We start from the raw sequence: 15,122 nt of genomic DNA, 5'->3' as shown, positions 1-15,122 counted from the left end.
AGCCTGGGGTTTTGAACCAGCGACCTCAGCATTCCAGGTTGAGGTTTTATCCACTGTGTCACCACAAGTTGGACTGATATGTGACTTTTACATGAATATGATTGAGCTTTTTTTCTTACGCAAATAACATATTTTTAGACTATTAAAAGAATAATGAAACTGTAAAGTGGTACATTTTATAAAATTATTTATTTATTTATTCTTTTTAGAGAGGAGGGGGGAGGGGGGAGAGAGAGAGAGAGAGAGAGAGAGAGAGAGAGAGAGAGAGAAGGGGGAGGAGCAGGAAGCATCAACTCCCACATGTGCCTTGACCAGGTAAGCCGGGGTTTTGAACCAGCAACCTCAGTGTTTCCAGGTTGATGCTTTAACCACTGCGCCACCACAGGTCAGGCCTAAAGTGGTACATTTTATAATGCACTTTGAAAATGTTAATTAGTTTTGCAGCTGCACTATGAAATAATGGTTATAAGATGTAAAATGGTTAGTCAGATTTTCTGTGATAATGTTAAATATTTAGAATATGAAAAATGAAAAATACTTTTGATTTGCAAGGTTTTTTTTTTTTTTGAAAAATACATTGCTGAAATGTTTGAAATCAAACTTTCTTGAGTACAACTTCAGTGTTGTAGTTTCTTTTTGGAAGTACTGAATTTAACTTATAAGTCATGTAAGAATTTTAAGTACATATATGACATTATTGTTAGAATTTTCTTTTCTTTTTCAGGCTCAAAGTGCCTTTTCTGCTAACCCTGCCAACCCAGCAATTTTGTCAGAAGCGTCTGCTCCTATCTCTCAAGATGGAAGTAGGTTCATATTTTGGGTTCATTCTCCTTAAACAGAAATCTTTAAGCCTTATTTTGCTGAAATAAGGAATCCATGATATAAAAAAAATTATGCAGCGAGACCTGGCTGGTTGGCTCAGTGGTAGAGCGTCAGCCCGGCATGTGGAAGTCCTGGATTTGATTCCCTATCGGGGCACACAGGAGAAGCGCCCATCTGCTTCTCCACCCTTCCCCCTCTCCTTCTTCTCTGTCTCTCTCTTCCTCTCCCGCAGCCAAGGCTCCATTGGAGCAAAGTTCTAGCCTCTGCCTCAGGTGCTAGAATGGTTCTGGCTGCAATGGAGCAACGCCCCAGATGGGCAGAGCATCACCCTCTGGTGGGCATGCCAGGTGGATCCTGGTCGGGCGTGTGTGGGAGTCTGCCTGACTGCCTCCCCGCTTCTAACTTAGAAAAAATACAAAAAAAAAAAAAATGCAGCTTAAAATTGGTGATTAAAGCTCTAGTAGTAAGAAGAAAAATATGTTTATTTCAAAACCTAAACCTTTAATCAAGAAAGTGAACTACGAATATCAAACGTATTTTAAGGCTTAATGGAAATTAAGTTACATTTTAGCCCTCATAAGTTCCTAACTTAAGACTGATTCATTTAAGTGAACTGTGCCCATACTCCTGCTCTTTAACTTCCTTAACTGTCCTCTATATTGGGGGAAGGAGGAATGGTTGGAATTTCCAACTGCGTCCCTTTGGGGGATCTTCCCAAATCCTGGAATTTCTACTCAGTCTCCATATCCTTCTCTTTGGTCCCCTCTTCCTTCTAAATTCATGGAGATTCCGAGGAGAACCCCTAAATATGTCTTAAGTAAGATACAAAAGGAGAGTTAAATATGTTTTTGTGGCCTCTTATAACATTTATAATATTGTTTCTGTTAGAAAATCCATTTTAAGTCACAAATAAATCATGTAAAAAAGAGCTTTTGGAAATAGTATCTAACTCGATCACTAAGTTAAATACTGTTAATAGTTAATATACTGTTTCCAAGATTTCATTGGAATGTGGTTAACATTCTTAAAATAATGACACTAAATAAATAGACAAGCATTGATTTTATTTTTTAAAATTGTAGCTTGTTCAGAAGAATCATTTCCTAGCCATGTTTACTAAATGAGTTATAAAGTAGCTGCCTTGGTCAGTTGTTCTATAGTGGAGAATCAGTGGTTGTTCACAAAATTGCTTATCAAATCAGTTAAGTTAAAGGAAAGGTAAGACAATTTATTTGGCTAAATTATTTGTACTTTTCTGAATTTTTAGAAGTCTCAGATTATTAACACAAGTAGAAGCCCATTATAACAATAGTTTTTATTTTGACTACCAATGTTTATGTCTTCATTCATTTATTTATTTTAGATCTCTATCCTAAATTGTATCCGGAACTTTCTCAGTACATGGGCCTGATTTTAAATGCAGAAGAAATACATGCAAATATGGCCATGGTCTCTGGAGCACCAACTCCGGGGGTATGTATAATGTAATTAATTTTGAATTATATAAGATGATACTGTATACATAAATATAAGCTCATGTCTCTGTGGCTAATATATATTTATAACTTTAGCATTGACCTCTCTTCTCAGAAATTTTAGACTCTTACCACTTTTCTAATTTATTAGGAGTTAAAAATTCAGATGCTTCTGACTTTTTAGTTCATTTTTTTGTCTTCTGCATTTAGTCAGTTACCAAGATCTAGGGGTTTTGTCTCTACTGTGTTTCTTGTATTCTTTTTATCCTTTCCAGTCCTAATATAACCTTATTCAGAGTTCCTATATTTCTAACCTAGATTATTACAGTAGTCTTACATTTCCTCTATTAACATGTTAAATAAACAGTACTAAGCTGCTGCTCGAGGAATCATTACAAAGTACAGGTCTATCATAGCTTTCTATTGTTCATAATTTTTTTAATGTTTTGATGTCTAATGTTCTTTGTAATTAGACCCCAAATTGTATGCTTAAATATGTATTATTTCATAAACTTTTGTTAAGGTCATGGCCACAAGACCATAGCACTTTATAGCACTTATTATACTGTATTTCTCCATGTATAAGACGCACCTTAATTTTGGGGCCCAACATTTGAAAAAAAGACAAGTGGGAAATGCAAGTAAAAAACCTACAGCAACAAGAGCAAAAACAAGTGGGAAAAAGTGGGAAATGCAAGTAAAAAAAACTACAACCACTGTATAAGACACACAATTTTTAGACCCCAAATTTTTCAAAAGAGGTTGCGTCTTATACATGGGAAAATATGGTAATTATAGTAAATACTTTATGAAGACAGGGTCCATGTCTGTATGTTGCCATAATCCCAGCGCTTCATAAAGTACCTGACATTTATTTATTTATTTATTTACCACATATTTATTGAAAACTTGTTTATATGAGTTAGGGTTCATTTGAGAAAACAAATCACAAATATTTCAACAGATAATTCAAGAAATTAGATAAAGAGGTTGAAGAATTGTAACAAACAAAAATGGAATACAGTTGTAATTTCAGAAAGTAGGACTGGAGAAGCTAGGGAAGAGTGAGTTGAGTTACTGGAACCTGGAAGCTCCGGGGAAGAGGAGCTGCAGGGAGCTGGGCGTCTGACCACGGACCTCTGAGGGGCTGCAGGGAGGCTGCTTCTGGGAGTCAGCCAGAGCTGAAGGACCGGATTAACTGCTGCCCCCAAGGGTCAGGGCTAGGCCCAGGCAGTGATGACAGGAACCAGAAGCAGACAAGGAGCAAGGTACTTGTCCCCCTCCCAGCCTGCCAGCCTCCCTCTAGTGCCTTGTGTGGAAGATTCTAACCAGGAACCGCTGACAAAGGAACCTGTGATTTGCACAGTTAACACCCAGCATGATTACATAGAGCAGGGGTCCCCAAACTTTTTACACAGGGGGCCAGTTTACTGTCCCTCAGACCGTTGGATGGCCGGACTATAAAAAAAACTATGAACAAATTCCTATGCATACTGCACATATCTTATTTTAAAGTAAAAAAACAAAACGGGAACAAATACAATATTTAAAATAAAGAACAAGTAAATTTAAATCAACAAACTGACCAATATTTCAATGGGAACTATGCTCCTCTCACTGACCACCAATGAAAGAGGTGCCCTTCCAAAGTGCGGCGGGGGCCGCATGTGGCCCGCGGGCCGTAGTTTGGGGACCCCTGACATAGAGTCTACAAGTGTGGGTTTGGAGCTGACGGACAGTAGTTTATCATCTGACACTGCCTACTGTGTGACTACCCAGTATGTTTGACAAATATTCTAACTTTACATGACAGCAATAACAACTTTCTAATTTCCCTTAAAAGATACAGATCTTCATAAAATTGAGATTCAGCAAATATTTTCTATTAAGGAACCCACAGCAAATATTTTAGGTTTTGCTGGCTTACACATGGTCTCTGTCACATATTTTTACTATTTTCTTTGTTTGTTTGCTTGTTTACATATTTTTAGAAATATAAAAATCATTCTTAACTCAAGGTGTATGAAATTAAGCCAGTTACCACTAAAAATAATGTTCCTCTTACCTTTTCCCTAGACAGACAACACCAGCTATCCTGGCCATCTCAGGGCAATGGTCCCTGCCGTCAGTTACTGGGCGATGTTAATAACTCCTCTAAATATTCACATTCCCAGCTGAATATTGTTAACCTAACGACAAAAGTATAAAGTTAACCACTATCAATTCATATATTAAAGTAAAAGGTGGGGAGGAATGAAAAGATTAGTTGCTACATGTATAGAAAGTTTATACTTAAAGTCAGAGAAGAAGACAGTCCTAGGTGCTGCAATTCTTTTTTCTTTTTTTTCTTCTTTTGTGACAGAGAGGGACAGATAGGAACAGACAGGAAGGGAGAAAAATGAGAAGCACCAATTCCTTGTTGTGGCACCTCAGTTCATTGATTGCTTTCTCATATGTGCCTTGATCAGGGGCTACAGCAGACCGGGTGTCCCCTTGCTGAAGCCAGTGACCTTGAGCTGAAGGTGGTGAGCTTTGCTCAAACCAGATGAGCTGCGCTCAAGCTGGTGACCTCAGGGTTCCAAACCTGAGTCCTCCACGGCCCAGTCCGACGCCCTGTCCACTGCATCACCGCCTGGTCAGGCGGTGGTGTGATTCTTATTTTGCTAACTCGTCAGGAGGCCATAGGGAGTATTGTCCACTCCTCCTTCCCTTGTCTGGCACTTCAGCTGCCTTTTCTTTTCTCCTTAATACCTAGTGGGATGACCTAAACCTTCATCTTTGAAGTGTCCAAACTAGGGCTTAATGCCCTACCTTTTTTTTTTCTTTTTGTTTTATTTATAGTTAGAGGTTTCTGTGAACTCTTCCCATTCTAGTGAAATTCACATTCTAAACAAATAAGCTGATACTTACTACACGTTGAAGAACAGTAAGTAAAGACAGTGCCAGGGCTGTATTTCAGCATGGTAAGCTTGTGCCTTCTCTTTGACAGGTTGACATTTGAGCAGAGAGCTGAATGAAATGAGGGAGTGAGATATGTGAATGTGTGGTGAGAGAACATTTCACAGTGTATAGACAGACGATTTGAAAGCCTCAGGCAGAAATGAACTTGGTAGACCCAAGAGTGAAGGCCTGTCTGATGGGCAGAGGAAAGAAGGCAAATGTGGTAGCAGATGACATTGTAGGATGGTCAGGCCAGGTAGTCTGGGACCTTCTAGACCAGGGGTCCCCAAACTTTTTACCAGGGGGCCAGTTCACTGTCCCTCAGACCGTTGGAGGGCCAGACTATAAAAAAAAAACTGAACAAATCCCTATACACACTGCCCATATCTTATTTTAAAGTAAAAAAAACAAAATGGGAACAAATACAATATTTAAAATAAAGAATAAGTAAATTTCAATCAACAAACTGACCAGTGTTTCAATGGGAACTATGCTCCTCTCACTGACCACCAATGAAAGAGGTGCCCCTTCCAGAAGTGCGGTGGGGGCTGGATAAATGGCCTCAGGGGGCCGCATGCGGCCCTCGGGCTGTAGTTTGGGGACCCCTGTTCTAGACCATGGTAAGGGTTTGGGATCTGAGTTGTGGGAGGGGTGTATAATCTGATTTTTTAAAAAGAATTCTATGTTTACTGTGTGGAGAATGGGTAGTAGAACAAGGAGTTCTAGAAGCAGAGACTATCTAGAACAGTGGTCCCAACCCCGGGGCCGCGGACTGGTACTGGTCCGCAGAGAAAGAATAAATAACTTATATTATTTCCGTTTTATTTATATTTAAGTCTGAACGATGTTTTATTTTTTAAAAATGACCAGATTCCCTCTGTTACATCCATCTAAGACTCACTCTTGACGCTTGTCTCAGTCACTTGATACATTTATCCATCCCACCCTAAAGGCCGGTCCGTGAAAATATTTTCTGACATTAAACCGGTCCGTGACCCAAAAAAGGTTGTGGACCACTGGTCTAGAAGGTTCTTGAAGTAGTTCTTGCCAGAAAGAGATGGTTGCTTACAGAGAGTGGAGGAGAGGGCAGACATAATAACATGGTGTTGGTCATAATGGCCATGGTAAGTAAGAACACATTTAGGTAATTTTGTTGGAAATTATTTTTTGTAAAATAATTGTAGAAATAAAACCCACTTCAAAACTTTTTTTCTGTAATCCAGCTGAACTAAATAATTCATTTGCATCTGAATTTTTTTCTTTTCTGTCTCATTACTTGATTTTCCTGTCTCATAGCTGTTATTTCTTTTGAATCTTTGTAATTCTTCATAAGTAATACAGACATTGTTCTGATTTCTCGTATAGTTGTGTTAGACTCTCAGCTTTAGAATATGCTGTCATAATTAACATGAATTCTGGACAGAAGTTTAACCTGTGGTGTGAGTGTAGCTGAGGCTTCTCTTTGCCTATGATAGCCGCTCTGGGCAGCACAGTGCTTAGGTAGAGGAGAGCTTTCATGACAGATTCCAGTTAAGCCTTGGTAAGCTCTTCCCTCACTGTCTTATTGGTTGCGGAAAGGGTCCACGTAAAATAAGAAACCAGTTTTGGTCAAGAAAACTTGAAAACAATGGGAAACTTGTAATATGGTACCTGACACGTGCCCCTGCTATTCTTACGCAGTTTGGTTTGTGCCTATATTTGTCTGATCCATAGATGTTTGTTAAAGGAAACATTCAGGGGCACAAAGAAAACCAGATAGAAGGTGACGGAAGACAATTTGACTTTGGGTGATGGGTATGCAACATAATCAAATGTCAGAATAACCCGGAAAATAAAAGGGGGGAAAATAACCTGGAGATATTTTCTCTGAACATATGTACCCTGATTTATCAATGTCACCCCATTAAAATTAATAATAATAATAAAAAAATGGGTCAGAAAAAAACAAAACAAAAAGACAGGCAGCTATGAGTCAAAAAAAAGATGAATGCTAACAAAATATTAATAATAATAAATATGAAAGCGTCTCTGATGAGCACCCCCCCCAAAAAAAAAAAAAAAAGAAACATTCAGCCTGGCCAGGTGGTGGCACAGGGATAGAGTGTTGGACTGGCATACAGAGGAACCAGGTTCGAAACCCTGAGGTCGTTGGCTTGAACGTGGGCTTATCTAGCTTAGGTGCGGGGTCGTTGGCTTTACCGTGGGATCATAGAGATGACCCCATGGTAGCTGACTTGAACTCAAGGTCGCTGGCTTGAGCAAGGGGTCACTCGCTCTGCTGTAGCTCCCTGGTCAAGGCACATGAGAAAGCAATCAATGAACAACTAAACAACGAAGAATTGCTGCTTCTCATCTTTTTCCCTTCCTGTCTGTCCCTATCTTTCCCTCTCTCTGTCTCACTGTCACAAAAAAATAAATAAAAAAAATAAAGGAAACATTCATATAATGTGGACTTTTATTTTAATCCTCACACTGGCACTGTGAGTTAAGGTTGCCCTTTTATAAGCAACTTGAAAGGTAAACAGATTGCTAAATATCAGAGCTGGAAAATATTTCCTAAGTTTCAAAACTATGTTATGGCCTGTAAGTTTAAGGATCATACATTTGAGTTGAAGACAAGTCAAAGTACACATGAAACTAATGGCAGTGAACTTAGGAGACAGTAAGGAGAGTTAGTCATTGAATCTATTAGAGATGATAAATGTTGGAGTACATTACCTGAGGAATTAGTAAATGAAAGCCAGGGTCATTTTGACATAAATCAAACTACCTGAAGGAAATAATTTATAGATTATTTTTTGGGAAATCACAGACAAGTACATTCAAGTTATTTTAGAATTTTTTTTTATGGAAAATGTTTGTAAATATTGACACGTATATCTTTTTGTCAGCAGTTGGTAGCAAGACCTTCCAGTATGAACTACATGGTGGCTCCTGTAACTGGTAATGATGTTGGGATACGTAGAGCAGAAATTAAGCAAGGAATCCGTGAAGTCATTTTGTGTAAGGATCAAGATGGGAAAATTGGGCTCAGGCTTAAATCAGTAGATAATGTAAGTATTTTTAATATCTGTTTAAATTAGTTTAAATAGCTTATAGGCTATTAAATGATCAATGTTAGAATAATTTAAAATGAAATGATTTAATAAACTTTAATGGTATATCTAAAATCAAGAATACTTTAAATTTGTTAAACTTAAATGTTTTCCACTTGGAGATAACCTATTCTGAAGAGGCAGAGTTAGGACTTCCAACAGTACCTTTTTTTTTCTTCTTTGAGTCCTTTTCTGGAATACAGTTCACTTGTCTGCGTATATTATAACAGTTTACACAAACAGAATTCTGGCACTGAAATAGGGCAACAGATGTGGAAGTTAAGAAAAGACAGACCAATGAAAATGAGTGGTCTTAATGATGAGTATTTTTAAATGAAAGGATGATCATTTAACTTGTGAAGTGGTTTTTACAGTTTAGTTATTTCCATCCTTCAATTTGAGTTTAATAGTCATTAGGAAGGTGACTTTCTAATTAGGGTAGCCATTACTTTACTTTATCATTGCTTCCTGTCTCTCCTTTGCCATGCTGAAGGAATTAAGCAGGGATACTCACTGAAGAATCATGCAGGATTGTCAAGAACTTGCCAAGTTTTTACCCCAATTTATGGCTTTAGGCATTGCCTTATTGGATTCCCTTTAAGTCCTGAGGTTGCACTCAGCTCATTGTATCCAACCTTTTCACGTAGAAAATAAGGAGCTTGGCACATTGTGGTAAATGGCTGTGGCTGATCTTGGCAGGAAGCTCCAACCCTGCCTGCCTCCACAGGGGGCTGAGGGCATTGATGTCTTTGTATGCTGTAGCTTACTCAGGATATCAACGTGCTTCTCTGGGAAGCTCTGAGTCTGATGCTCTCCCTTCCTTTTCAGTGAATAAAGTATTTGTTGCCCCTTGTGCTAGGGTTTCTTCCTGCCTCTCTCTCTGCCCTAAAGAGACAAGATACTCTTCATAGGCACCTTATTCATTTTTTTAAAACTTAATTTTTTAATTGAATTTATTGGGGTGACACAGGTTAACATAATTATACAGGTTTCAGGTACCCTATTCTGCAACACATCTCTGTATACTGACTGTATTGTGTGTTCACTGACCCCCCAAGTCTCTCCGTTCATCACCATTTATCCTTCCTATACCTTCCTCCACCCCCTCACACCACACTGTGTTCATGAGCTTTTTTTGCCCAATCCCTCCTCCCTTCTTACATAGCACCCCACGTAGCTGTCAGCCTGCTCACTATCAATGAATCTGTCTCAGTTTTGCTTGTGAGTTCATTAGAGTCCACGTATGAATGAAATCATATAGTACTTGTCTTTCTCTGAATGGCTTTTATTTCACTTGACATAATGTTCTTCAGGTTCATTCATGCTGACACAAGGGGTAAGATTTCCTTTTTTATGGCCGCATAGTAGTCCATTGTATCTAATATAAACGCAGCTTTTTTATCCACTCATTTACTGGTGGGCACTTGGGCGGGCTTCCAAATGTTGGCTATTGTAAATAGCACTGCAGTGAATATAGTGGTACATATGTTCTTTTGAATTAGGGATTCAGGTTTTTTTGGATATAGTCCCAGAAGTGGAATCACTGGGTCATAAGGCAGCTCCATTTTTTATTTTTTGAAGTAACTCTATACTGTTTTCCACAGTGGCTGCACCAGTCTGCACTTCCACCAACAGTGCAGGAGGGTTCCCTTTTCTCCACACCCTCACCAATACTTGTTGTTTGTTGATTTATTGTTGATAGTCATTCTGACAGTTGAGGTGACATCTCATTGTGGTTTTAATTTACATTTCTCTGATGATTAGTGAGGTTGACAGTCTTTCTATATTAGCATCTGTATGTCCTCTTTAGAAGTGTCTAGTTAGGTCCTTTCCCATTTTTTAATCGGATTGGGTTTTTTTGCTGTTGGATTTTATAAGTTCTTTATAATAAGTTTGCATATTAACCCCTTATCAGACCTATCGGCCAATATGCTCTCCCATTCAGTGGCTTGCCTTTTCATTTTGTCGATGGTTTCCTTTCCCGTGTAGTGGTGTTGAATGTGCCACCTTTTTAGGCTGTTAAATAAACCCCACTCTACTTGATTGTACACAATTTAAGAAGTGAGTAAAGGAATCCTTCAACTCAAAAGGTAGAGTTATGACCTTATACTGTCATTTTTTAAACTATAAAAAATAAAAAGACTTCTAACACTTGTCTTGCTTTCCCCTCAATAGTGATCATGTGGTAATACCTATTCAGTCTTGTCAGACTCACAGAAACTTACATGTATTATAGCAATCCTACTTTGTTTTCCTTAGTCTTTATTTCAGGATGAGGGTAAATGATTTAAGGTATAAAGCAATATTGAAATCTTACCATTTTTGCCTTATTTCTTGGGATTTTTGCCTTGATAAGCTTTTTAATTTCTTTTTAGGGGTTAATAACACATATATTCATATAATTTTATTTTTTATTTATGAGGGTAGATCCCCAGATATACTGCTCACAAAAATTAGGGGATATTTCAAAATGAATATAAAGTTGTAAAATCTCCCCTAATTTTTGTGAGCAGTGTAGTTGCTTTCTAATTTTCCAGCATTTTCAAACTATGTCTTAATAGTGGACTATGACTAAAGTTGCTTTCTTATTCTCTAGGGTATATTTGTTCAGCTAGTCCAGGCAAATTCTCCAGCCTCATTGGTTGGTCTGAGATTCGGGGACCAAGTCCTCCAGATCAACGGGGAAAACTGTGCAGGCTGGAGCTCGGATAAAGCGCACAAGGTGCTCAAACAGGCGTTTGGAGAGAAGATCACTATGACGATTCGTGACAGGTAAGCCGACTGAACAATTCAGATGGGATCAAGACCAGTTTTCCATTTTCTTATGCTTTTCAGATTTTGTAAATATCGTATTCTGTTGCAAGAAATAATTAAATGTTATTGATGAGCCTTAGAGTCTTAAAATTGTGTGGAGCAGAGTTTTCTTACATAGTTTGATTTTTTAAAAATAGCATATACTTTTATTTTTGCATATACTTTTTATTTCAGAGCTTATAGAAATTTATTGCCTAAGGAGTTACTTTCCTGTCTTAATCTATTTCTCTAGAAAATAGAAAATGTATGTTGGGAAAGTAAGCAGCGTGGCGTCTATGGCCTCACTCTGCCCTTTGCTGCTTAGACATGCGGTGTAGTATGAGTGTCAGGGTTCCTGCAGAGCTCCAAGCGGCTGTGAGTTCTGAAAACAAATCTGGGTTTTTAGGTGACTATGAAGCTCTAGTTGTCAAGGTCAGGGGATGGAACATTTTATTTAGCAGTTAATTTATTACTAAACATTTAGTGCATGAAATATGGGCCTCCATTTATTTTCTTGCCCCAACCCTCACAAATATTAAGGGTGGACCTATGTCATATTGTTCCAGTTAGCTTTGGGTTTTCATTCTCAGTTAAACTTTTTGCTTTCATGTTTCTAGTTTGTCACACATGGGTAGGTATTTAGTAAACATTCGTAGATGAATGCCATTTTTGCTTTATATCTAAGGAAAAGAGTAACATGGGCCAACAGGAAGATATTACTGTTCTGAATTTTTAAAAACACAGGTTTATAGAAAATCCATATATTGACATGACGGCAGAATTATAGAGTGGTAAGCGAGTATAACTGGCATGACAGCCTTTGAGACAACTGGCTGCCTGGTTATCATAATTATATGCCTTCCTTTCTAAAAGAACTTTCTAGAAGCCAGTTAAGTATTTGATACTTAAAAAGAAAATCTTGATTAGTAATTTAGGCAAACCATAATGGATAAATTAAAAAAAAAATACAGTTGAACCTTGAACACCATGGGTTTGAACTCTACGGGTCCAATTATACACAATTAATATGCAGACCTGAGCAGCTCAAACATGTTGTACAAGGGCCACTGTTTTGAGCCACTGTTGGGAATCTATGGATGTGAAGGGCCAGCAGACTCCAAATTTCCCTGCAGATTTTTTTTTTTTTTTTTTAGTGAGAGGAGGGGAGGCAGAGAGACAGATTCCTACGTGTGCCTGTACCAGGATCCACCCGGCAAGCCCACTAGGGGTGATGCTCTGCCCATCTGGTGCTGTTGCTCTGTTGCTTAGCAGCCAAGCCATTTTTTTTTAGTGCCTGAGTTGGAGGCCACAGAGCCATGACCAACTCACTGGAGCCAGTCGAGCCATGGCTGTGGGAAGAAGAGAGAGAGAAGTGGAGGGGAGGGATGGAGAAGCAGATGGTCACTTCTCCTGTGTGTCCTAACCGGGAATCTAACCCCGGACATCCACACATCATGCCGACGCTCTACCACTGAGCCAACCGGCCAGGGCTGCAGATTTTCTGCTGCACGGGAATCAGTGCTCCTAATCCACCACATTGTTGAAGAGTCAACTGTGCTTTTTTATGCTAAGATGCTCTATAAATGTGCAATATCACAGCCAACCCATACTTGGTTGCTTGTATTAGAAACACTGAGTTTATTATAACAAAGTATCCAGTAGGGCAGAATAGAAGACCATTAAAATGTTTAGTATGTAATTTTTAATTGAACCCATTGTGTTTACAGGCCCTTTGAACGCACCATTACTATGCATAAGGATAGTACTGGACATGTTGGTTTTATCTTTAAAAATGGAAAAATAACATCCATAGTAAAAGACAGTTCTGCAGCCAGAAACGGTCTTCTCACAGAACATAACATCTGTGAAATTAATGGACAGAACGTCATTGGATTGAAGGTGAGGAATAGAACTTGTGTCTTGTTCTGCTGTTATTTTAGCAAATGTCTTTTTTATTTTTCTATTTAAGTGATCCTGTTTTCTTACTGACCTCCAAAATACAGAAACCAGGGGGAGACCGGTGCCAAGGACCTGGGGCTGTGCTCTGTACTAACTGTATTCCTGCCTGAGTTCCTGTTCCTGAGAAAGGGGGCTGGACTAGATGATCTCTGAAGAACTAGAATTTTATGGAGACATAGGCATTGGAGATTTTTATGGCATTTAGCAAGAATGATTGCCCTATTTTTCAATCTGGATTGTAGAAAATGAGTAATAGTTCTTATTCATATTAGTACTTCGTTTGTATATATTTTTTCCTTCCACAAATTCCTAAATAGGGATTTTTTAAGGTCTAAAGTCTTTCATTACAACCTGCTTTTTTTTTTTTTATAAACTGGTTGATTTGAGAGAATGTGGTAACATTGTACATGGGGAAAATTACTTAAGCCATAAAAAGATATTTTTGTTTTTTTGGTAATATTTTCAACTCAATTTACTTAGCAATTTTGCTATTGCCTATAAAATTATGATTCTACAGAATTAAACCTGGTAGGAAAACTTACCAGAAAAAATTGTTGTATCAAGGGTCAGGATTTTAGAGGTAATACCAAAACATAAGAGGACATATATATATCTTTACCAAGAATAACATATAATTTTATGTTTAGTGAATAAAATATCTGTGGAATTTTAAATTATGTATTTTTCAACAGGACTCTCAAATTGCCGACATATTATCAACATCTGGGACTGTAGTTACTATTACAATCATGCCTGCTTTTATCTTTGAACATATTATTAAACGGTAAGTAGACAGTTCTTTAACTTGATGCTTATAGTCATATAACTTAATATAATCACTGTGCTTTTAAATTTTATTTTTACTTATTTTTTAATTAACTGAGAGGCGGGAGGCAAGGAGGCAGACAGACTCCAGCATGTGCCCAAACCAGGATCTACCTGGCAAACCCCCTACAGGGCAATGCTCTGCTCATCTGGGGCCGCTGCTCCATTGCTTAGCAACCAAGCTATAATATTTCAGCACCTGAGTCAAGGCCATGGAGCCATCCTTAGCACCCAGGACCAAATGCTCAAGCCATTTGAACCATGGCTATGGAAGGGGAGGGGAGAGAGAGAGAGAGAAAAAAAAAAAAAAAGAAAGAAAGAAAGAAAAGGGGGAGGAGTGGAGAAGTAGATGGTTGGTTCTTCCTGTGTGCCATGACCGGGAATCGAACCTGGGACTTCCACGTACTGTGCCAATGCTCTACTGCTGAGCCAACTGCCAGAGCCTCTGCTTTCTTTTAATTCCTGAACTTTTTGGTTCTTTACGTAAGGGATGACATTGGTATTTATCTAAAAAATGTGTAGTGATTTATTTAAATCAGAGGAATTGGTTAACGTGGATGACACATTACAACTCCCAGGTATGCACCGACAGTTTGACATTTCCTAGTAGGAAAGGGTGTATGGGCAGAGGCGGGCAGGCTTTCATTCCACTTCCAGTTTCAGTACAGTGGACTACAGCTGCACGCTACCGTGGCTCCTCTGTGGTTCATGATGGCAAATTCTTGGAGTCGGTTTGTATTCTCTTGAGCATCTAAGGAGGCTGGCAGAGGTGTGTGGGGTGTAGTGTATGGAGGATGAGGAATGGGAGGCTGGGAAGGGAGACTGGAAAAGGGGCAGCAAAGGTTATCTTCCCTGGAGCTTTTAAAATCCTGGCTTTAGCAGAGCTGTTTTTGCCAAGCCAGTTTAGGATCCTTTCAGAATCTATCATGCATGTGGAAATAAGATCAACAGATTCAAAAACATAATACCTAGAATGAAATTGTTAGTTTCAGCTTAGGGGTAGAAAGCAGGTAACTACTCTTCAGGTATAAAAATAGGAATTACTGTCAGGACTAACTGTTCTAGAGTTCTCTCTTAAATGAGTGACAGGCGCCCCTTCCCACTCCCATTTCCCTCCCAGTTCATAACAGCCTTCTCATTCTCTTTCTTTTTAAAATCGTAAGCCTTAGATGCAAAGACTTACTTGCATCTTACCTAACTTTTCTAGTCAAGA

The 15,122-nt window shown here is 38.6% G+C and overlaps 1 protein-coding gene across 3 annotated transcripts in view; it reads left to right on the top strand.

Moving 5' to 3' along the window:
* SDCBP (syndecan binding protein) overlaps positions 1-15,122 on the top strand; it is a 37,036-nt gene that overhangs the window by 20,534 nt on the left and 1,380 nt on the right. For 2 of the 3 annotated variants that reach the window (XM_066379006.1, XM_066379007.1), the window contains exons 3-8: positions 725-803; positions 2,186-2,295; positions 8,129-8,290; positions 10,929-11,104; positions 12,853-13,024; positions 13,777-13,868. In XM_066379006.1, the coding sequence (XP_066235103.1) occupies positions 725-803; positions 2,186-2,295; positions 8,129-8,290; positions 10,929-11,104; positions 12,853-13,024; positions 13,777-13,868 (791 nt within the window). The remainder of the gene's footprint in view (positions 1-724; positions 804-2,185; positions 2,296-8,128; positions 8,291-10,928; positions 11,105-12,852; positions 13,025-13,776; positions 13,869-15,122) is intronic. The other variant, XM_066379008.1, reaches the window with a different exon arrangement.

This window comes from Saccopteryx leptura, chromosome 3 (genome assembly GCF_036850995.1).
Source record: "Saccopteryx leptura isolate mSacLep1 chromosome 3, mSacLep1_pri_phased_curated, whole genome shotgun sequence".
In the NCBI taxonomy this organism is placed as follows: Eukaryota; Metazoa; Chordata; class Mammalia; order Chiroptera; family Emballonuridae; genus Saccopteryx; species Saccopteryx leptura.
This window is presented reverse-complemented; position numbering and strand designations above follow the sequence as displayed.